Here is a 21,462-nt window from a genome sequence, read left to right as displayed (position 1 = left end):
AAAGAGTTTTTTATCAGGGATTATTTAAAGAGGTATGTGTACATTACAGTATTTGGAAAAGGGGTAGGGAAAGTGTTTTTAGAGCTAAAATAACAAAGAAAAAATACCAAAGTAAAAAAAAAAATAATTATTCCGATTTGACGTTTACAAATAAAGTAGAATAATCTTAGCCTTACTTCACCTATGAAAGAGAAAAGAAGAAACAAGAGAAAACAGTGCATTTTAACTCTACTACTAGTAATTCCACATCATATAAAAATACAAGCAATAAATTGAAATTGTACCAGATATTTATTTATTAAAGAATCCTAAAAACTGACGAAAAGGAGGTGCTGAGAAGCCCTTTTAACCCGAATCCCGCTCGGGGCGGAGAGGGTTGGGTTGGTTGGGTCTTTCAGAAACTTACTATTGACACGCTGTTAGGAATGAAAAGAAGTAAAAATATTCCTAATAGTTAAACCCATAAAAGATATAAAAGTCAGTAAGACTCGATCATTCTTATCGCAAGCTGAGAAAAAAAAACATATATTGGGTATTTATACTACTCTTATTTCTGCCAAGTAGGCGGTGCTCCACTAGCCTTTCAAGAGTTCTTGTCAGATCACTCGGGGGGTCCATTTTAGATTCACCTTCTTCTGCCGTATGGATTCCACATGAAGCAACCATTACGAAAATAGTTTGCTGCATCACCATATCTTTTAACTAGTCCTATTGTCGCCTTAGATAAGGGTTCCTGCCGCAGATCTTGGGAATTCTCAGTGTTATCTTGTTGTTGAGATTTTTGTTCTCTTCTTTTTTCCTCCATCTGCTCTTTGCGTATAAGTAATAATTCTCTTTTGCGACGTTCTTTGGCAAACTTTGGCATGATACCGAAAAAGTACGGAAACCCATCGTGAATAAAACTCCAAATGTGAAATCGACCTTCTTGAACAATCTGCAGGCTTTGTTGTCGCCTACGTAGCCACCCACTATCAGAGTGGCTGAATACATTGTTATTAAGAGTTTCCCTAACCCAGTACAACAACACATGCTCTAATTGTACAAGAGACGGGGATAACAACTCCCATTCCTCACGGGTACGATTATACACTATAAGGTCTCCATCAGAAAAGGAATGGATTACTTTCTTTCTTTCTTCACCCTCTGTTGCTGCAACAGATCGTTTGTTACTCCTTTGCGATGATGGACCCTTCGCAGTTTTCCAAGGAATAGTCACAACGAATACTAACTCCGTTTTACAAGTATATACATTTTTCTTTCCGTTTTTTTCGTTATTTCCATTTTCTTTACTTACTCTTTCCCCTCTTAACCCCCTTTCCCCTTCTCGCTCTTCGTTTTCTTCCCCTTTTCGTTCTTTTTCTTTGAGAGTACCATTTTCCAGCATCTGAAGAGACTTACGTATGCGTGTCGTAACACACAACTCACCAGTCTTTGAATGCACTCCAATGCGCCCTCCATAATTATAATATATAAATTTTTTTATCATCTTTTGTTGTTGTTGCTGCATATGTTGACACTGCAACTGCTGCGCAAGGTTATCAGAGCGAGCACACACCTCACATATCACCCTCACTGCCTTTTCCTGAAAGCGTAGTAGGATTCGATTTCCACGAATACTCGCAACCATACAAGAATACGTAGAAACATCCACACTCTGCAGGAGACCCCGCAACTCTGCGGTTAATCGCAGCAATGGCACATTTGAGGCAATTCCCAAATACCAAACCGGTCGTACAATTAAACCAGACATGCCTATCATCTTAGAATGTAAGGCGTAGTGACCATATCCTGCAAGTTGTGCGCGGCTAATGGCTTTACAGCAAACATCCACTCTGCAAAAGAGACAGGCACACAACACCGGAGGTCGTTGAAAATGCGGAAGTCCCTCGTTATACCTATCCTCCTCTAAATCCACACAGTCACTATTATTATTATTATTATTATTATTATTATTATCACTGTTATTATAATTAGAAATATTAGGAGTTGCGTTAAGTTTACGTAGCCACGGTGTCCCTCGGCATACAGCAGGAATTAATGAGTCACATCCCACAACACGAACTGGAATTGGGGATACACTGTTTGCACTAATATCAGTATTTGAACGAGCAGCAAGGAATAGTGTACCGTTATACTCCATTAAGTGCAATTTCCCATCACATGGTATAGTATTTTTGATAATATCATCTGGTGGTATTTGATATTTGATGTCATTAGATGTTAGAACGTTAAGTACTGCAGTAGGAAGAGGCCATAAAAACCTTTGAGGTGGTAAAACTTTCTCTGCAGCGAGAACAGCAGCAGGAATTTCAGATTCCCATTTTTTTCCTTCTTTCTTTTTATTTTCACTTCGTTGGCGTTGTCGATAGTTTTGAATTATTTCTCTTGCACTACGCCATGCGAGTTCTTCCTCATGTAAAGATCGCATCTCTGCATTAGTGTCCGTTATGGCAGGAACTGTACCCTCAGTGATGAGTACTCTATACAGTTCTTCGGGGCTCCGACAGTAATAGTTACGTACATGTTCATCCTCCTCCTCCTCCTCATAATCGTTATGAATATCAGTAATATTATTATTTTTATCGTTCTTTTTTTCAAGCTTTATTTCATCTTCCATTGAATGTAGTGTACTACCAACACTCTCATTACACCTGGGTAAAAGAAAATCCCTGCTCTCACGATAGATAGCTGACGGATTCTTCTCTAATTCTTCTTCACAAACACCGTCCCAGTCATCCTCTTCCTTACTATTATTACGATTATCATTATCATGTCTATTCCTACAATCACTATTCAGTTTAGAATGCAATTCCATTTCCTTACCATCTCCTCTCTTACAACACGTCTTTTCTGAATTCTCAGTAACTGCTATAGATGATAATGATAATGTTGATGTTTTCTCTGCATTGCAAGAAGACTTACGGCGGGGAGCAGGCGCATCAAAGCCGTACTTTGACGACTGCGTTGCCCGACAGTTGTATAACTGCTGAAAGGCGAGAGACTGCGGTGTGGGAAAGAAGTGCGGCGTGAGAGGAATTCGAATAAAGACCAGCGATTCCGTGCGGATGTACTGCAGAGACTGTGGACTCTCATGAAACTCCCTGCTTGGCATACACCCCATTTGGGAAATTTTCCCCTCTTTTTATTTTTATTTAATTCTTAATTAATTTCTTGATTGATTTATTTATTTCGGTATTTTCTTTTCCTTTATTTTTTTTTTCTTTTATCAGCTAATCCATATACATCATTAAATAACTGAATAAATAAATAAAATGTGAACAGATAAAGAAAGAAATAAAGAAAGAGATATATAGATTACATATGAAGAGACTCAGTAGAGAAAGAGAGAGACATGCATACACAATCTACAGAGTCACTCTGCAAATGTGAGACACTAATAAAATAGTTATATACTATTATATCTCATAATAATTACTACAATTATTATTACGCATATATATATACATGCACACACAAACAAAGAAAAAAAAACATAGATATTCAACACTTTCTTTTCGCGCGTTGACAAATTATATTATCAATATCAATATTAACATGAATACCAATAACACTAATAATAATAATTATAATAATAATAATGAAAAAAGAGAATTCAGATGCATTAAGAATTGCAATGAATGGACTGGGAAAACAAACGCGCACAAACACACGTCTCAAAAGAAAACTAGCACAGTAGTTGTGCCACCAATGATAAAACATTGGTAATTACAAGAGCCAAAAAAAAAGAGAAAAAAACAAAAGAGATAAATATATAAATATGTAACATAATTGAGTAATTAAACAGAAAAAAAAAGAAGAGAACAGAGGCTAAAGAAAGAAGTCACACACCCTTCCCTCACCCATTTCTTTGTTCTTTATTAACGGTATTTTTCACCTCAAATGGGTTGTGGGAGATGGAGAGGTATAACTTAAGATTAATTATATATTTATCTTATAAAATAGGGGATAATTAAATTAAAAACGAAAAAAGAAAGGTACAAACGAGATATTGCCGTTTCTCCAAGAGAAAAGAGATAAAAACAGGCAAACACACGATAGTCCAACACCATTCCCCAAGTATCACACAAGAAGAATAACAATATGCACACAATACCAAAAAAGATAAAACACACACACACTTACACACAGAGAGAAAAAAGGAAAACAACCATAAAAAATATCCCCCTCTTAAATATAAATAGATAGACTCATATTCGAATTGCTTATTCGAGTTCTTTCCGTCTTTGTTAATTTTAATAGTATCAATTCAGCTGGCGACATAATTCTAGCTATGGCTTTTTCGTTTCTCTGTTAGTTTGCTTGTTTGCTTTTCTTTCGATTGATTGTTGGTGTTAACAGAATATTTTTTTTTGACTATTGCTTTTCACATTCAATTCCAGAGTAATTATCATCGGCATATTTACTCCCGTTATCCTCATAAACCCAATTATTATTATTATTATTATGATCCACATCGCACTTATCATCATTTATTATGATATGACTTGATGCCCGACGTGATGCGGATAAATGACAGAGACAGAGGACGACCGCCATCGCGTATATGCATAGTGTGATGAAGAGAACCACAACGTACACCGGAGAAAGCATCAAGGAATAATGATAATAATAATAATAATAATAATACTAAAGGAAAAAAAAGGAATTTTATCTCTAGTCTACAGAGAACACACCGAGAACTAAACAAAACAAGAAAAATTAACCCAAAGGAGAGAAAAGAATAAAAAAGAAATTCAATGTTGTGTGTGTCCCTCTATAAATAATATATATATATATATATATCTGCTTTTATTCTGTTTTTGTTGTATTATGTTTTCCTTTCTAGATAGAGATGGGTAGAGAAGCAAATAAGAGAGAGAGAGAGAGAAAGAGAGATACAAAGAGTAAAACCGCGAAAGAAGATCTGGGGACTTACAAGCCCAAATACAGTAGAAAAGAAATAAAAAGAAACGAATAATCTTAGCCTTACTTCACCTATGAAAGAGAAAAGACGAAACAAGAGAAAACAGTGCATTTTAACTCTACTACTAGTAATCCCATATCATATAAAAATACAAGCAATAAATTGAAATTGTACCAGATATTTATTCATTAAAGAATCCTCAAAACTTACTATTGACACGCTGTTAGGAATAAAAAGAAGTAAAAATATTCCTAATAGTTAAACCCATAAAAGATGTAAAAGTCAGCAAGACTCGATCATTCTTATCGCAAGCTGAGAAAAAGAAAACAATACATGGGGAACGAAAGAAAAAAAATTACAAGATAACAATTCCATATACATATATATATATACATACATAATAAGACCAACGCACATAGATTCATTGTAGACATTCATATATGTATACATAGAGCAAGTGTACTAACTATGGTTTGTCATACATTGAGACACAAACACGTCTGTCTATCCGTATGTATATGTGTATTTCGTTGTTATTATGCATCTATCGTTCCTCCTTTTTTTCAAAAAAAAGGGAAATGATAAAATAAAAAAGGAAAGGGAAACAAGACAAAACAAAAGAGGATTAAGGGAGGAGATAAAGAGGTAAAGATAAAAAGAGAGAGATAAAGAAAATGTAATAGATGAAATAATAGCCCTGATAATTCCTTCGTCATCGAGGTATTTCTTTATTTTTTCCTTCCCTCTCATTATTTATTTATTCATTCACATATTCCTTGTCAACATTACCACTAGTTCTTTTGCTGTGGCTTACTTTTTCATAGATATTCCGCCTCATCTTAAGTAAAAAAAAAGGCAGAACCGATAATAATAATAATAATAATAATAATAATAATAATAAAATACACACTTCGAGATAAAGAGAGATACTTATAGAATCATACCAATTTGCACATAAAGAATATAGATATCTATACACACCAAAAAAAGAATTAAGAAAGAAAAAGAAACATGAGAAAATGCATATTGCAATATGCATAAAGAATCCACAAAAGAGCATCCAATTAGACGCATATCCAGACAGACACACACAAAAGGATATACACATGAGTATATGTATATTGGTTGTAATGTATGTACATACAATATACCAATATATATACATATATATATATCTAGAATAGCTGTATCCAGCCAAAAGACGACAAAAACTATACACGAAAAAGTAAAAAATAGACAAAAACGACACCAACAACAAATTGTATCCCCCTTTTTTCCCTGTTCAGTGAATTTTCAGCATATTCTCCTCATAATGCTTCAAAAATACAGAGCTTTAGAAAAAAAAAGATTAACTGCAGATACAAATATGACAGACCATCCGAACACTTCTGAACTCCATCACGTTCACAAGATTCATTATTATTATTTAGTCTCTCTCCTCCTCTGAATAATTATCACTATTTTCTAGCGGATTTCTCATGCCAAGCGAATTCATCCGCTTCAGCTCCCGCTCGGATTCCCTCTGCTCCGCAACGCGAAAGTGTTTCCTCACACACACAAACAACATCACATACACCGCCACCACAACCAATGCCATTAGTATAAATCCAATATACCAATTCCTGACGAGAAAAGGCGGCGCTGGTGGATCTTTCGCACTCCGCTCGTACGGCACTGCACCCTCCGGGTAGACAATCGGGCCGGGGTTGTCGGGGCCGATGGGGGGATTTGTCTGCCACGGGAATGACTGGGCCGCGAATGCCAGTGGCGGGGCGCAGAGAGCGAGCAGGAGGAGGGGAATGGCGTGGGAAGTGGGAGAGAAGAGGGAAAGGGGGAAGGTCATTGCGAGCCAATCAATATTATATATATATATATAGTATGTATATAGTATGTATATATTGTTTTCTGTAGGTGAAATCTCCTATAGAAAACGCAACTCCTTTTTTTTTTTTGAACGTACCCAAGTCCGAAATTAAATGTGTTTTAAGGAAAATATATATCTATATGTATATGTAAGCGAGGGGAAAAAGAAAAGAAAGATTAAAGAATAAAGGATGGATCCTCCCAGATAACCCACTTTTTTTATTTTGAGGGGAGAATAGGTAGAATCATCATCAATGGGGTACACATAAGTTCATTTCATGAACGCTTTAACAGAGTTCATGTATGTATCCAGAGATTCAGTTAGACACACACACACACAAAGAAGGAGTGAAACAGAAAAAAAAGACAACAACAAGAATAACAAAAGTCTTGTCTCTCTCCTCAAAAGCCTAGACCAAGAAGCCAATGGTGCAATATCATTCTCCCATCAAGTCCTACATTGTAGACATAGATGGAGTGGCTGCGCACAAATATCTTTTTGGTCGGAAAAATCTTCATTAGCTCCTCCTCGAAACGGAAGAGATCACCCTCTACACCTTGTATACGCATATAAAACGCCGGCATCAAATTTCGCCTGTTCATAGAGTACACTTTCCCAGGAAGTATACCATTACTATTACGATGCACAAAAAAGGGAATCGTATCAAGCGGATCTGCCGGGCCAAGTGGTGGATGATATCCCACTACTGTTCCCCTACCAATTACCGCAAACTGATTCTGCTGTTGAGTGTGTTGATGTACTTCTTCTTTTCTTCCCTCCGCTTCTACAGGGCAAAGTTTAGAAAAATCGTGCAGTTTAAACCGCAATGGCAATTTCAACAATTCATCATAAATATCACTTCGCAGGACTCGATTCCACTTCCCATATCGTTTATGTGGCACTGGCAGTACAGTCGCGGCATTTGCCTCGGGCGGCACAGATCCCGCCGCGATGTCTGTTGGCGACACAACGTTGATGTATTTACCGGCAGCGGGCCGCACATCGTGGCCAAGCGCCGTCGCTGTGGCACTTCCGCCAAGCCACAAACGTTGAAGGAATGTTCGTCGCAGCATTAAAGCCGCAATTGACGAGTTTAAACTACACTATTAGGAAGAAAAAACAAAAAAAAAACGAAAATAGAAAAAGCATATATATATATATATATATATATATATATATATATATGGGTGTCTCTCACTATGTGTATGTGTGGGCAACGACAAGGATGAAATACCCAGGCTAATAGAGATGCACGTAGCGAGAACAATGGTTGTTTCATCATGGATTTTTTATTAAAAGATAATACGGGATTTCGTTGAATTCATTTCTTTTTTCTCGAGTCCTTTCTTTCTTTTTTTTTCTTTAGCTTCTCATGTTTTTTTTCTTTCCTTCTTCTTCTGCAGTTAATTCTCTTCGTATTTAAATACTCAAAAACAGCCAACAATCATTAATGAAGGAAAAACAAAAAAAAGCAAGAGGTAAATGAAAAAAGAAAAGGGAAAAAAAGTCCTAAATATTAAGGTATTGAGAAGACGATAATACTACACCCATATATATATATATATATATATATATATATATATATATATTCAAGTATAATTACATCAAACATCAAACACCTCATTTTACTTTTTTTATCCCCCTTTCTCTCTTCTTTTCTCTCTTCTTCCATTTCCCTTTCTTTTCTTCTTCCTCTCAAATATTCCTGCATGACTATCATACCTCTCTGTTATTAGAGTGTCATGGCCTGCATCCTCGCCTTGGATCGCTTTCCAACCTGTGCACTGAATGTAGCGGATCCCACAGCCTGTACCGTACGTGTGGCTGTACACAAATTACAACGAAGTTCAATACGACGTCCCTCCTTTGTGAGTGTGGTATCAATCTTATGGCATGAATTACACTTAACATACTCATCCAGGTATTTAATGATGATTTTATCAAACGCCGTCGCCTTTTGGGTTTCATACTTGAGAATGAGCGCATCATTGTTGTCCAGGTTACCACGAACGGAGAGTTCCTTCTCAATGTAATCCTTTACATCCTCAATAGGACGATGAAAGGCTTGACAAATACGACGAAAGTTTGTAATAATAACTTTCTTTTTACCAATTCTCTCCAACTGCGGTGTGGGAAGTTGATTACGTTCCGTCATGGCACTGCTCTCCTTATTGCGATTAAGGGCCACAAACAGTCGCTGCAGCATGGCACTGTACATATAACCACCAAGCTCCTCTGCGCTATTATTATTATTATTATTATTATTATTATTAGTATTATTATTAGTATTATTATTAGTATTACTGCTGGCCAAACGACCGGCGGAAGGAGCCGCATCTAAGAAACGCTCCACTTGCATTTGCTGCTGTTGATTATTAGCCAACAACTGTTCATGCTCCACCATACGCTTTTCCACCTCCTGTCGTGTAAACCGCTTCAACAGGGCGTAGAGATCCGCCGATGTGTATGTATCATACGCAATAGCAAAGATATCATCTGATCCATCAGCAGCTTGTGCTGGTGGTGGTGAGAAACTTGATGGAGCCGCCGCTACGTGATCGGCTCCTCCCATGGAAGTTGTTGTGTTATTATTATTCACATTCGTCGTACTTGTATTATTATTATTATTATTATTATTATTATTATTATTATTATTATTATTATTTGCAGCTTCCATCGTTGTTGTTCCATCCATAGTTCCTGCGGTTTCACTTGCCATGGGATCTTTGTGTGTTGGCAGTACTGCAGTGAGGGTGGCAGCTGTGGCTTTTGGGGCTTTAGAGCGGGCAACTTTTGTTTTTGTTTGCTGCTGTTCCTTCTGCAGGAGAGTTGTGGTGTTTTCATCCTCATCGTCGGATTGATCCTTTTCCACCTTTCTACGACGGCCGCCAGCCACTCCCTTTGGTGCCTCACTCATTGTTTTCTTTTTTTTTGTTTTTCTTTTCTTTCTTTGGTTAATTTTCCTTATTTCCTATATATATATATATATATAGAGAGAGAGAGAGAGAGAGAGAGAGAGAAAGGAAGAAAAAAAAAAAATAGCCGTAATATCAAATAGGAAAGGAATACAGAAACGACAAAAGAGGGTAAATACCGGACAAGAGTATACAAAAAACAGATCCAAATCAAAGTTCAAAAAAAACAGACAGTAAAAAACAAAACACAGAGTCAAAAAAAAAGAAAAAAACAAACAAACGCGAACAAACAAAAACAGGGAAATAGATTCATCAGAGAAAACAAAACAAAAAAGAAAACAAGATGAAGAAATGGCATAAATGAAACAAGTACACATCTGCGTGTATATGTACGCGAGAGTGTAAGTGGGAATACCAAAAGAAGGAAAGGAGAGTCAAGAGACGAAAGGCCAAAAAAAGCCACGAAAAAAACACCGATAACAATAGAAAGAGGAACATTAAAGTGATAGAGAGAAAAAGAAAGAAAGACTAAAAAAAAAAACAGATGACATACGAAAGTAAAGAACTTCTTCATAGTTCTTCTTGTGAATATTAACATTACCGTTCTTTAATAACAGGTAGTCCCACTAGTAATCCGGTAGAGAGCATATCTTTCCTCCTCTTTTTCTTCTTACATATTTACCAGCAAAGACTCACTCCAGTTTTATTTATACTCATTCTCTCTCTCTTATTATTATTATTGTTATTGTTGTTTTCACTGTTGGCATAGTAGTTTATTAAAAGAGGAAAAAAGACCCCAAAATCCCCAATAACAAAACAACAACAAGACAAAAAAAAAAGAAAAAAGAACACACACACACAGAAATCAAATCAATTCATTATATTCACCCTCCAATTAAGGAGAAACACACACACACACACAAAAGAAAAAAAACAAATAACGGTGGCAATAACAAAACATACACATGCATAAATAACACCCCACTCTCCGGTCTTTTTTTTCTTGCTTCTTTATTAACAGCATTACTCTTTTGCTTCCCTCTTCTTCATTGTACTTAAATTCCTTCCATACGATTCTTTCTTTTTGTTTTCTATTAGTAAAGCTTTTCCATCGCTTACTTCACGTAAATAACAAGAACAACAGAAGCACATAGCAGCTGGAGAGAGAGAGCAAAGAAAAAAAAACACACACACACACAAAAAAAAAAAAAAAACAGATATACACACACACACACACACTCAAAAATAAAAAAGACAAGGCAAAAGGAATTCAATACCAAATTCAAAACAATAGAGGAGTCCATCCTCATAAAAAAAGAAAGAAAGAAAATAAAATCAAACGTCAGACAAAGACAAAGATAGAGGAGTAGGAAAATAAAATAACAAAACCATAAAAATAAAAAAGAAAGGTAAAAAGGATTCATAGCGTGGAATCATTTAACTCATCCTCACCTTTTCTTTATTTTATTCTCATATAAATATTTTTTCGATTGGGTGAACACTCCTATTGATATTTATTCTTATTGATTCATTTAATAATTTAGAATGAGAGTAAGGAGTCTTCGCTGGTATCTGCCCCCCAAAAATTACTTCCAAAGAGGCTACTGTTCCCAACCAAACTACCGCCTTCCACGGTTAGAAAAGGTCCCAGTGATATAAATACCGCAGCTTCATTATTTTCAGAGGAATACGATTGTTTAATGTTCGGCGCTCGCCGCCCATCACAATAAAACTGCGTGAGACTCCCCTCTAATGAGGTCCCCTCGCTTGTTCTTCTCGGCTGCATTTCGGATTCTGAATTCCGTGCATCTGAGACAACAACGGAGTGAAATGCCGAGGCATCACATCTCTTTACACTCATCACTTTACCAGAGTTAAGAGATGGAGTTAGTAACGAGTGTGTGCAGTCAATTGGGGTGTGAACTCGACGGGATGAAGAAGGCGGTAGTGCACGTACTGGAGATACCACGGTACTTCTCTTTTCAGAATTGTGCTTCCGTTCAGCATGGTGGAGTTGAGCCAAAGAGCTACAAACACTCTCACTTTCTCCATTACATTCGGCATTTTTACTTTTACGCCTAATATGTAGACGGGATAATGCTTTTCGGAGAGAACTATCAGCCCACCAAGAGCCTTTTCGCTGTCGCGGACGTGAATCCTGGTACCGGCTACTGCTTTGTGAACCAGTTTCAATCTTTGTACTTTCTCCGGCAATACTACCGAATCGGGCGCTTTTATTACTAGGCAGTGGTTCCAACGCCACTGTTAAAGAGCGAGTGAGAGCTGTATTATCATCAGTGTAGAGTCTCCGTGCTTCACTTTTCGTAGGGAATCGTGGTACTGTAGGCACTGCTCCACCTTCAGGTAAATCCTTATTACTACGGCTATCTTCCTCAGTATTGATGGTTTCACTAATTAAATTGGGGGCAACACACTTGTAGAAATCTATATTCTTTAACGGCGCAAATGTGGTTTCGTTCATTGATAATAACATATAATCATCATTATTTTCCTCAACCTCATTTTTTCTCTGGATTGCATCATCAGCAGATGAAGCTCTACCACCATGATCCATATACTTCTGCTCTCGCTTTTGTAATCGCAATGTATCATCCACTGATTCAACATTATCTTCACCACCACCTACTCCACCTTCCACTACTACTTCGGCAAGAGGCTCTGAAGATAATAATACATTGTCACTTAATCTGCAATCTTTACTACATTCCGTAAAAGACGTACCAGACGACGTGTCAGACTTACGTAATGGAACACAACCCCGAGATTGTTTCCGTTTCTGTTTTCGATGCGGTGAAATATTACGACGACCATTACCTTCTGTTTTCATAGTCTCTATCCGTGAAGAAGGTCGCTGGTTCCTGAGTGTAGGGAGGTACGGCTTTCGGAAGTGACCTTCGAGAGTGGATTTAGGGCTTTTTCCCTTTAATTTAGAAGCATCACTAGTAGCAGTTGAGGAACCATCTTTAAGAGATTGGCCTTGAGTCCTTTCTCCCTCTTTTTTCTTTTCTCTTCTTTTTTTCTCATCTTCTTTTTTATCTCCCTCTTTTATTGTATCCACACTAGGGTTTGGAGAAACAGGCTGATATTTTAATTCATGTTTCATTGTATCCATACAAGGAATTGGAGAAAGAGGTCGGCTCGAAGTTTCTTGGTTTCTTCTACTAATTCGAAGTAGTGATGAAATAGGACGATTCATAGAATCATTATGTGTGGTATCAAGACGAGACTTAGAGAGACGTTTTTGTTTAGACTCTGCATGAAGTTTAAAATCACCTGAATTCTTTTCATCTACCCTTACGCCATTCTCTGCAGATGAGACATACCTCGTTGAAATCCCAGTATGTACAGCTGTACCATTAGTCGGACTCTGTGCTGCATTTGTACTGCTTGTTTGCGTTTCATCTGGTGTCACACGAGTCTCTACTACGGTGTTGGTGTTTTCTAATTTTCTGCTGTTACACATACGCTGTTCGCTGGGTAGTGCAAATATGTTTCGCTGTGTTGTTCCACGAGAAGCAAAGGTAATTGTGTTCGTGATCGTTGCGTTGATTGCAGATCGTTGAACATCCACTTTATTCTCGTTATTCTGTTCCCGCTGTTTTGGAGACGCTCTCTTCTCTCGGAGCTGGGGAACGGATGGGGTCATTATATATATATATATATATATATATATATATATATATATATATAATAGGAACGATAATTAACAGCAATAACAAGAAAAAAGGTAAAGAGTTTCGCAGTTGTGCCGTTCTATCTGTCCAACCCACAACATAAAACTTCACCCTTCTCTTCTTCCCTTCCCTTTACTCGTAGAGAATATGATATGTACACAAGAAAAGTAAAATAATATATATATATATATGTATATATATATGTATATATTCTTTGACAATCGTTTCTCCTGATGGTTGAATACTTTATTCTTTCCACCTAATAATATTTGTTCGTCTGTGTATGTTTGTTTTCTCTTCCCTCCCTACGTGATCCACTGGCGGATACCGAACGTGTGATCTTCACCTGGGGGGAGGGGCAAAAAGCAACAATAACAAAGGGTACTGAGGGGGACACTACCTGCTGTGGCTACAGTACCAATAAATAAAAAAGAAAAGAAAAAAACAATGGAAACAACGTTGTCTATAAATAAATAAATATATGTGCATAGTAAAAACAAGAAAAAAAAACCATCATGTCCAATTTGATAGAATCCCATTCTACAGAGAATATATCTTCCAGCAGTCACTATCATTAATCTCCTTGGTGTTTTATTGTACACCACCCCCTCTCTCAATGCACAAACTGTGCAGTAGCAAAAAACAAAAACAAAAATAACAAGAACAACTAGATCCATCATCATCAACAACCAACACAAAATACCCCCAACTCATTAAAAAAAAAAGACACACACATAACAAAAATGACAATAATACCAATACCAATACCAACAATCCAGTTCCTCCTCTTCCATATATTAATCCAATGTGGATGGTGGGGGTGGTGGCCGCAGTACCTTATCCTCCTCCCGAATCTCCACTTTATACCCCGTCGAACTCTGCTGCTGTCGCTGGCCGTTCTGTTTTCCATCCCACCAGTGATGTTGGCCGCTCGTCGGGCCCAAACCCCGCTGCTGGTGCAAATACTCCCGCCCCGGCTGGACGTCTTGGAAGTGTTGGAACTGCTGGCGGCTCAGCTCGGGGTCGTACACCTCCTCCATGTACGTCTGCACATCCTGGCCCGTGTCCTTGGGAATTCCCATGCTGTCGAACTCATAACTGCGGGTTAGTGTGAAGTTGTGGTGTTTCTCCAGGACGTAAATGGCACGGCGGGCCTCTTCAATGCATTCGTCAATGAGAAGTTTCTCCGTGGCAAGGGCACGGCGGCGAAAGGCAAAGCGGCAATAGGCAATCATACTGCGTCGTCTAATGCTTTTAAAGTGCATTAGACCTTTTAGAATATTACGATAGAGGAGTAGGACAAGACTTTTATGCTCAGGCGTTGGAGTAAATTCCCAATACTCTTTTGTTCCTCCTTTTGCTTGACGTTTTTCTTCTTGACGATATTGTTGTTGTTGTTTTTGGTGGTGGTGGGGTTGTTGTTGTTTTAACAGAAGCATGGCAAATGATGCCCCACCGCAAGAGCCCCCACGAAACATAAGATTCAATTACGCCTATAAAATAATAATAATAATAATAATAATAATAATAATAATAATACAACAGCTGTATATTTTCAACTTTGTGTTTGTGTGTACACTTCTAATGCTTACCCAAAGAAAGAAAAACCCACCACTACTAGAAATAGTAATAGTAATAGAATTAGTAGTGGTAATAACTAAGAAGAGGGAATAACAGAGTTTGTCAAAACCCCCACAGGATTATATATATATATATATATATATATATATATATATATATTCCCGTCCTTTCTACCAACTGCTTACTTACGCCTTCCCTTTTTTGAATAGAAATAAAGAAAAAAGGAACAAGAAGAGCAATTCTAAACAAGAAACTACAATTATACTCATCATTGGATTCTTTTTTTTTCTCATATGAAGAGTAGGCTATCAAGAAGCGCTGCTCAATTCTATTTACGTACAACGAAAGAAAGAAGAAAGACAAACAAACAAACAAACAAACAAACAAGCAAATCAGATGCTTACATGGGTTTGAGCACCCGAATAAAACTAGGGAGTTCCTTATTGTGCTTCTTAAAACACTCAAAGCCCTCTCATATACTTCATCTTTTTTTTTTTACAACACAGACTATATATTTGCTGATTCCTTTCTTCCTCCCATTGTTTTAAGCCTTTTATTTCAGAGAAACATATCCCTTTCACTTCACTAAGAGTCTTCCCCCTTCTTTGTTTTTTTTCTCGTGTTCAATCAGTACTGATAGACGTACTCACGTGCGAAGTGAGAAAAACAAGTCAAGTAAATAATACGAACAAAGCAAACACAAGGAATGATTATCACAGCAGGACGTGCATAAATAAGCAGAGCAAAAAAAAAAAAAAACCTAATAAAAGGCATAAAAACACACTATTTGTATTCCTAAAAGAACTTCTTTCTTCCCTTTTCCCTTTTCGTTCCTAATTTCACTCTAGCAACAATACTAGTAATGGTTTTCTTCTTCTTTTTTCTCTTTTTGTTGGTGTTTCGTTGTAATAATACATTATGCTTTTTCGTTCATTATTCACAACGGACTCACAGATCAAGGACGTTGCTAAAGAATGGACAGTTTGGATCAAAACACACAACCCCGTCCTTTGAAATAAAGCACTGCGACGCCATCGCCGCCGTGGGCCGCTTACTCGGATCCACCACAAGCAGCGAAACCACAAAACTCGCAAATGCCAAGGAGTAATTATTCGCGAGAATATCCCCCAACACCATTGCCGCAAATCCACTTCGCGTAGCCTCTTCCGACATAATTCGCACCGTTTGTACCGTTACCCGTGCGGTCGCCAGTGCGTATAACACACAGCCGAGACTCCAGACATCACTGGCCGTGCTTGTGTGCCCATCCCAACACTCTGGGGCAATGTACGGCCGTGTCCCACCACCACGCCCAGCACGGCGTCTATCTTCCTGCACTAGCGCTAATCCAAAGTCGGTGACAACAACAGGAATATACGCTTGTGTGAGTTTTACGGGACAACCCGTTATATGGCGTGTAGAGCGGCGTTCCTTCTTATGCTGCGGTGTAATAGCCGTACTACCAGCATTAGCAGCAATAGGAATAGCCACAGGTGCATTTACGTCTTCAGGGTGACGATTATCATTTCCATTTATAACATCTTCGTCATCATTTTTACCACCTGCTTGAGTGTTACTATCGCGTAGTAGTACTCTAGAGATGAGAATGTTTTCGGGTTTAAGATCACGGTGTACAATAGGTGGCTGTTGTGAGTGTAGGCGTTCTAACACAGAGGCCAACTGATACGCAATAGAGAGAAGTTGCTCCTCCGTAAAGGCATTCGCACGCATGACAAAATCAGTCTCTGTATGACTACCATTAATAGGGCCATTATTACCACCACCACCACCACAGCAATTCCCAATTCCTGTAGAAATATCATCATTACTGCAACTTTGAGTTCCCATCACAGCTTGAGTTGATGTAAAATTGGCTCGATCAAGAGAAGATGGACATCGTGCAGAGTGACTGCAATTACGGGATGATTTACCAGGTCGAAATATAGAAAGACTACTGTTACAGTTGTTATTGTCTGGTACAATGCGAACCCAACCTGTATAATCTTCATCTCCTTTCCTTGAATTCTCCTCTAATAGTTTCCCCAAACGAGTTTTTTCTTCTTCTTCCTTTAACTGACGGTTAAGTTCATCATTGTGTTTCGCAGAGTGCTGAAGGACATAACGGCAGAGATCACCCATGGGATGATAATCCATCACTAGACAAAAGTACCGAGTGTGAATTAGACCAGAATCTGATGTACCAATCATTGGAGATTTTATTACCTCATGAGTTACTTCAAGAGGGACTCGCTTCCTTGTAGTTTCCGCTAATTTAGCCCCTGCAGGTTTCATAACAGTATTGCTTCCTTCATCACATGGCTCTTGTTGTTGTTGTTGAGTTTGTTTCTGTGGCGGTGAAATTTCATTAGTGTATCGGTTTCCAGTAGGATTCACAACAGGAACAATAGCCGGTGATTGTTTCATATTGCGTACCATCTCACTTTCTTTTTCATTTGGAGGAGATATTGGTAGCGTAACAACGGCTTCTTTTTCTTCATTACGTTTAACTGCATGAACGGCCCGTACAGCCTCAGCAACAGATTTAGGTTTTACCATTGGTTTCTCCAGTTTATTTATTTCACCTCCTACAGAAGAAGCAGGAATAAAATTGGGATATTGCATATTACTTACAGTAGGCTGCACATATCGCAATGGTGCATACGTTGTAAGAGTACTTGGAGCAGGAGCCTTTGTGGTGTTATTGCTCTGAGTTATTGGTGCAAATGTCATAATACCACCTACACCTGAAGAAGTAATATCAAAGTTATTGTAATGAATTACACCACGTGGTGCATAGGAAGTACGACCTGTTTGTATAGCTGAAACTTCTCGTATTGGTGGGTCTCTTGTTTCCGGTAATTGAGATGGATCCGCAAAATTTAAGTAATGAATTGTTTTCCCTTTCGGTAGTAATGGAGCTACTACAGTTGATGTACCATGAGAAACTGGATTTGAATTCGCTGGTACTATTATTGGATTTGGTATATTGTTATCATAATTGTTGTTGCTGTTGCTTTTAAGCTTTTGTGGTGGTTGTGTATCTCCAACAGTGTTATCAACATTCCCATTATCATTTGCATTATCCTCCTTTTGTGTATTCGTGATAGGAATAGGACTTACCACTACTTGCGGTATGGATTGCCGTTCCGGTTCCAATATCAAAGCATTCCGTTTCTCTGATTCCTGTTTGCGGGCAACTCCCTCACTTAACACTGGATTTTCCCCAGGTGATTGCAATGTAGAAGTTTTACCTGCAGAGAGAGACATGGCGTTCTCAGGGGTGAGGGGGGCGAAATGTGGTGAAACCACTCTTTTTATTTGTTGTTGTTGTGAGTGTTGTATTTGTATTTGTAATTGTTGTTGTAATTGTAAGGATTGCAAATGTAATTGTTGCTCGTGGGCGGCTTTCGCTGCAGTCATTTCAGGGAATGGTGTACGTACTTGTCTTCTCTGCGTGCCTGTTTTTCCTGTCCATCGTACTGGTGGAAGTGCCAATTGTGTATCATCTAAATAACTTCCACCCTCTGTTGTGATGTGTTTTTCCCCACCGAATTCGTAATTCATAAACATATCCAAGAGGCGAATAATACACGGATGTCCTTGAACTGAATTAATAGTTTCACATTCCTGAATGGCATTTAGGCGTTCCTTATCATCTTTGCAAATGAGATACTTGAGGGCAAACTCCTTTCCATCAGACTTGCGTCGTGCCAAGTACACAGATGAAAAGGCACCCTCACCAATACAACGAATAACTTCATATCGTGATCCCTCTGTTGTGTTTTTTACCATATAATCTCTTTCACTTTTTCGGTTTTTGTGTACTGGTATAACAACCGCAGTATTATTCCCAGTGATTGTATTTATAGCAATACTAGCAGACGGTGATGGAACCCTTTTATCCATCTTACCTGATACCCTAGATGGAGATGGCTCCTTGCGAAACACAACACTATTATTATTATTATTATTATTATTATTATTATTATTATTATTATTATTATTATTATTATTATTATTATTATTACTATTATTATCGTTACTGTTATTAACATCTATTAAACCTACACAAACTTTCAGTGCGGTTTCAGCGTTTCCAGAAGCCAATAGACAAGTTGTTAAGTCATAATCATTATCATCGCCACCCGCCGCGAAATGCCGCATACGTACAGACATCACCGCTAACACGGACAAGGAAACCGTTAATACGGCGGAAATTGAAATAAGCACAAAGTGAAGATTATCTCCATCAGTTCCATTATCCACCGGTGCTGGATGATCGGCGTATGCAATTCGAAATGGTATAAATGTTACGGATGTAAATAGCAGCAGTATATTCGTATCGGTATTTTCTCCCCTCCAAGGGAATTGTACAGGCATCCTAGCCACACAAACATATACATGTGCGGCAGGCATAGTAGGTTTAAATGTAGCCACCGCGGCTGTTCCTGGTTGGTGATCTACATACACATCGTCTGTATTCGCTACTGTACCAACACAGAGGGGATTTCCAGAAAGTCGTACATACGCATTGCGTGGGGGTTGTAAGGGAAGTGTGAGAAATTTACTCTTTGGCATATCACTACTCATACTCGCACTGTTATTCTTGCTATGATTATGATTATGATTATCGTTGCTATGATCTTCTTCAATAATGTATACAAGTCCCTCCACGGAAGGCACACTCGTCGTGAGAAGCCCACTTGTACGATAAAACACAACGGCCGATCTCACACCTTCTCTGTTAAAACCACCCACGGCGAAGAGTGTAAGCATCGCCCCCAACACACCCGCAGGAAGTGTAAAGGCGAAGAATGTCTGGGAATGTACAGGTGTGGGTAATGGAGAAAAGGAAACCGCCTGCCATTCGTAAATACCACTTAAACTATTGTTATTATTATTGTTATTACTATTAGTAATACATACCGTATGGTTATGACTGGTGTTTGTGCTGTATTGATTCATACAAGAGTTGATATTCTTATTTTTACTGTTTAGATAGCGCTCTACATCGAGACAGTTGGTAAAACTGCTGTTAAGTATAAGACATAATTTGCCATCAAACACAAAGAGATAACGATTGTCGTGCAAGGAAACATTACGTAATAGATATGAACCATCACAATCACTGGGCACGAGAAGTTCTGGATTAGCAGGTAACTCACCTACTAAACGGAAAGCAGGTAAAACAACCGCATCATTTGAAGTTTGATTTGCTTTCTCCTCATTCTTTCCCTCCTTATCAATACTTGAATCTAGAATAATAGTATGTACTGTAGGTGATGGATGCCAGTAGTTATGAAACCCCTCTTCCATTCCATTAGCATTCGCATTCATCGTACATGGCGTATCAGGACATCCTGCAGAATTACTATTTATATCCAATTCTTCTCCATTCAAGTTCTGAGATACACAACCGCGTGTTTCACCTCCAGCAATATAAATAAGTTCACTATCCACTGCCACTAATGGATTCCGCACAGGCGATAAAAGACGAAAGGTATTAGTGATATATCGTCGGTTTCTAGTATCATACACATCAATAGAGTCCAACGGTTTACCTGTGGCGATATTTACACCACCAACAATAATAATTAAATCTTCACGTGCGGTACAGGTGGCATTTGCGCGTAATTGGTGTTTTTTTACAGTTTCTTCATTCTTTTCATTATTAAACATTTCATCATGAATGTGAATATCTTCTAACACGCTTGTTAAATCTGTTGAGAGTTGCCATATACTTCCATATTGCTGTTGCACAAGTGTAGAGTTTGGTGTGCCCTGGTAATCAGGGAAGTAATAACTGCAGGGCCCAACAACAAATAAAAGATAATCCTCTGCTTCTCTTCTATCCACTCTTACAAGTGCGGTGGGGCCGGAAAATCCAAGTGAAACAAATGAATCACCTCCATCCTCTTTCCGTTTACTAAGATTACCAGTGTTATCATCACTACTCAGAAAACCCATATTATTACTATTATTACCAATATTTATACCAAGAATCTCTCTACTACTATTATTAGTATTAGTCCTAATACTACTGGTGCTGCTGTTAAAACCCGGAGATGGTAAATGTAGTTTAATAGGCAATTGCAAATGTCGTGTAAACACTTGTTGATTGGGATCGAGAATATCTACAGTGTTTACTTGATTTTCACACTTTATATCGGCACAACCACCGGCGATGAGAAATGAGGCATTCGCAAACACCACCGCCACGTGTGCTCGACCGCGAGACATCCTGTCTTCAAACGGCACCCACGCACTGTCCTGGGGATTATTATTATTATAATTAATATTATTATAATTATCCGCCACAGCAGCTGATCCAAATAGGGCGTTTAGGAGAAGTGTGAGAACACAAATCACAATACAATCTAGAAACCCCATTTTATTTGATTTGTTTCGCTCTTTCTTTTGATTTATGGTTCTTTTCCTTTTTTTTTAGCGCAACAACAAGGTCAGTAAATAGCAAAGGGAAAA

General features: G+C 38.2%; 8 protein-coding genes across 8 annotated transcripts; all 8 read right to left on the bottom strand.

The window, feature by feature from the left end:
- Window positions 1–625: 625 nt before the first annotated feature.
- On the bottom strand, window positions 626–3,121 carry LSM04_000404 (uncharacterized protein; the record flags this gene model as incomplete). Its single annotated transcript, XM_067335894.1, has 1 exon — window positions 626–3,121. One exon carries the CDS (start codon window positions 3,119–3,121, stop codon window positions 626–628), a length of 2,496 nt encoding a protein of 831 aa, XP_067188307.1.
- Window positions 3,122–4,374: 1,253 nt separating this feature from the next.
- Window positions 4,375–4,611, bottom strand: LSM04_006022 (uncharacterized protein; the record flags this gene model as incomplete). The annotated part of the gene is made up of 1 exon (XM_067335893.1): window positions 4,375–4,611. One exon carries the CDS (start codon window positions 4,609–4,611, stop codon window positions 4,375–4,377), a length of 237 nt encoding a protein of 78 aa, XP_067188415.1.
- A 1,739-nt stretch (window positions 4,612–6,350) lies between these two features.
- Window positions 6,351–6,767, bottom strand: LSM04_005186 (uncharacterized protein; the record flags this gene model as incomplete). Its single annotated transcript, XM_067335892.1, has 1 exon — window positions 6,351–6,767. One exon carries the CDS (start codon window positions 6,765–6,767, stop codon window positions 6,351–6,353), a length of 417 nt encoding a protein of 138 aa, XP_067188394.1.
- Window positions 6,768–7,189: 422 nt separating this feature from the next.
- Window positions 7,190–7,861, bottom strand: LSM04_001686 (uncharacterized protein; the record flags this gene model as incomplete). Its single annotated transcript, XM_067335891.1, has 1 exon — window positions 7,190–7,861. One exon carries the CDS (start codon window positions 7,859–7,861, stop codon window positions 7,190–7,192), a length of 672 nt encoding a protein of 223 aa, XP_067188328.1.
- Window positions 7,862–8,520: 659 nt separating this feature from the next.
- On the bottom strand, window positions 8,521–9,705 carry LSM04_002392 (Translation initiation factor IF2/IF5; the record flags this gene model as incomplete). Its single annotated transcript, XM_067335890.1, has 1 exon — window positions 8,521–9,705. The coding sequence occupies one exon, from the start codon at window positions 9,703–9,705 to the stop codon at window positions 8,521–8,523; it is 1,185 nt and encodes a 394-aa protein (XP_067188340.1).
- Window positions 9,706–11,243: 1,538 nt separating this feature from the next.
- Window positions 11,244–13,370, bottom strand: LSM04_009455 (uncharacterized protein; the record flags this gene model as incomplete). Its single annotated transcript, XM_067335889.1, has 1 exon — window positions 11,244–13,370. The coding sequence occupies one exon, from the start codon at window positions 13,368–13,370 to the stop codon at window positions 11,244–11,246; it is 2,127 nt and encodes a 708-aa protein (XP_067188476.1).
- Window positions 13,371–14,195: 825 nt separating this feature from the next.
- On the bottom strand, window positions 14,196–14,876 carry LSM04_000608 (uncharacterized protein; the record flags this gene model as incomplete). Its single annotated transcript, XM_067335888.1, has 1 exon — window positions 14,196–14,876. The coding sequence occupies one exon, from the start codon at window positions 14,874–14,876 to the stop codon at window positions 14,196–14,198; it is 681 nt and encodes a 226-aa protein (XP_067188311.1).
- A 1,051-nt stretch (window positions 14,877–15,927) lies between these two features.
- On the bottom strand, window positions 15,928–21,369 carry LSM04_007713 (Protein kinase domain; the record flags this gene model as incomplete). The annotated part of the gene is made up of 1 exon (XM_067335886.1): window positions 15,928–21,369. One exon carries the CDS (start codon window positions 21,367–21,369, stop codon window positions 15,928–15,930), a length of 5,442 nt encoding a protein of 1,813 aa, XP_067188440.1.
- Between the last annotated feature and the right edge of the window lie 93 nt (window positions 21,370–21,462).

The sequence above is a fragment of the Trypanosoma melophagium genome (assembly GCF_022059095.1).
Source record: "Trypanosoma melophagium isolate St. Kilda chromosome Unknown ctg37segment0, whole genome shotgun sequence".
Taxonomy (NCBI): Eukaryota; Euglenozoa; class Kinetoplastea; order Trypanosomatida; family Trypanosomatidae; genus Trypanosoma; species Trypanosoma melophagium.
Note: the sequence above shows the minus strand (reverse complement) of the source record. Positions and strands in the feature narration are given on the sequence as shown.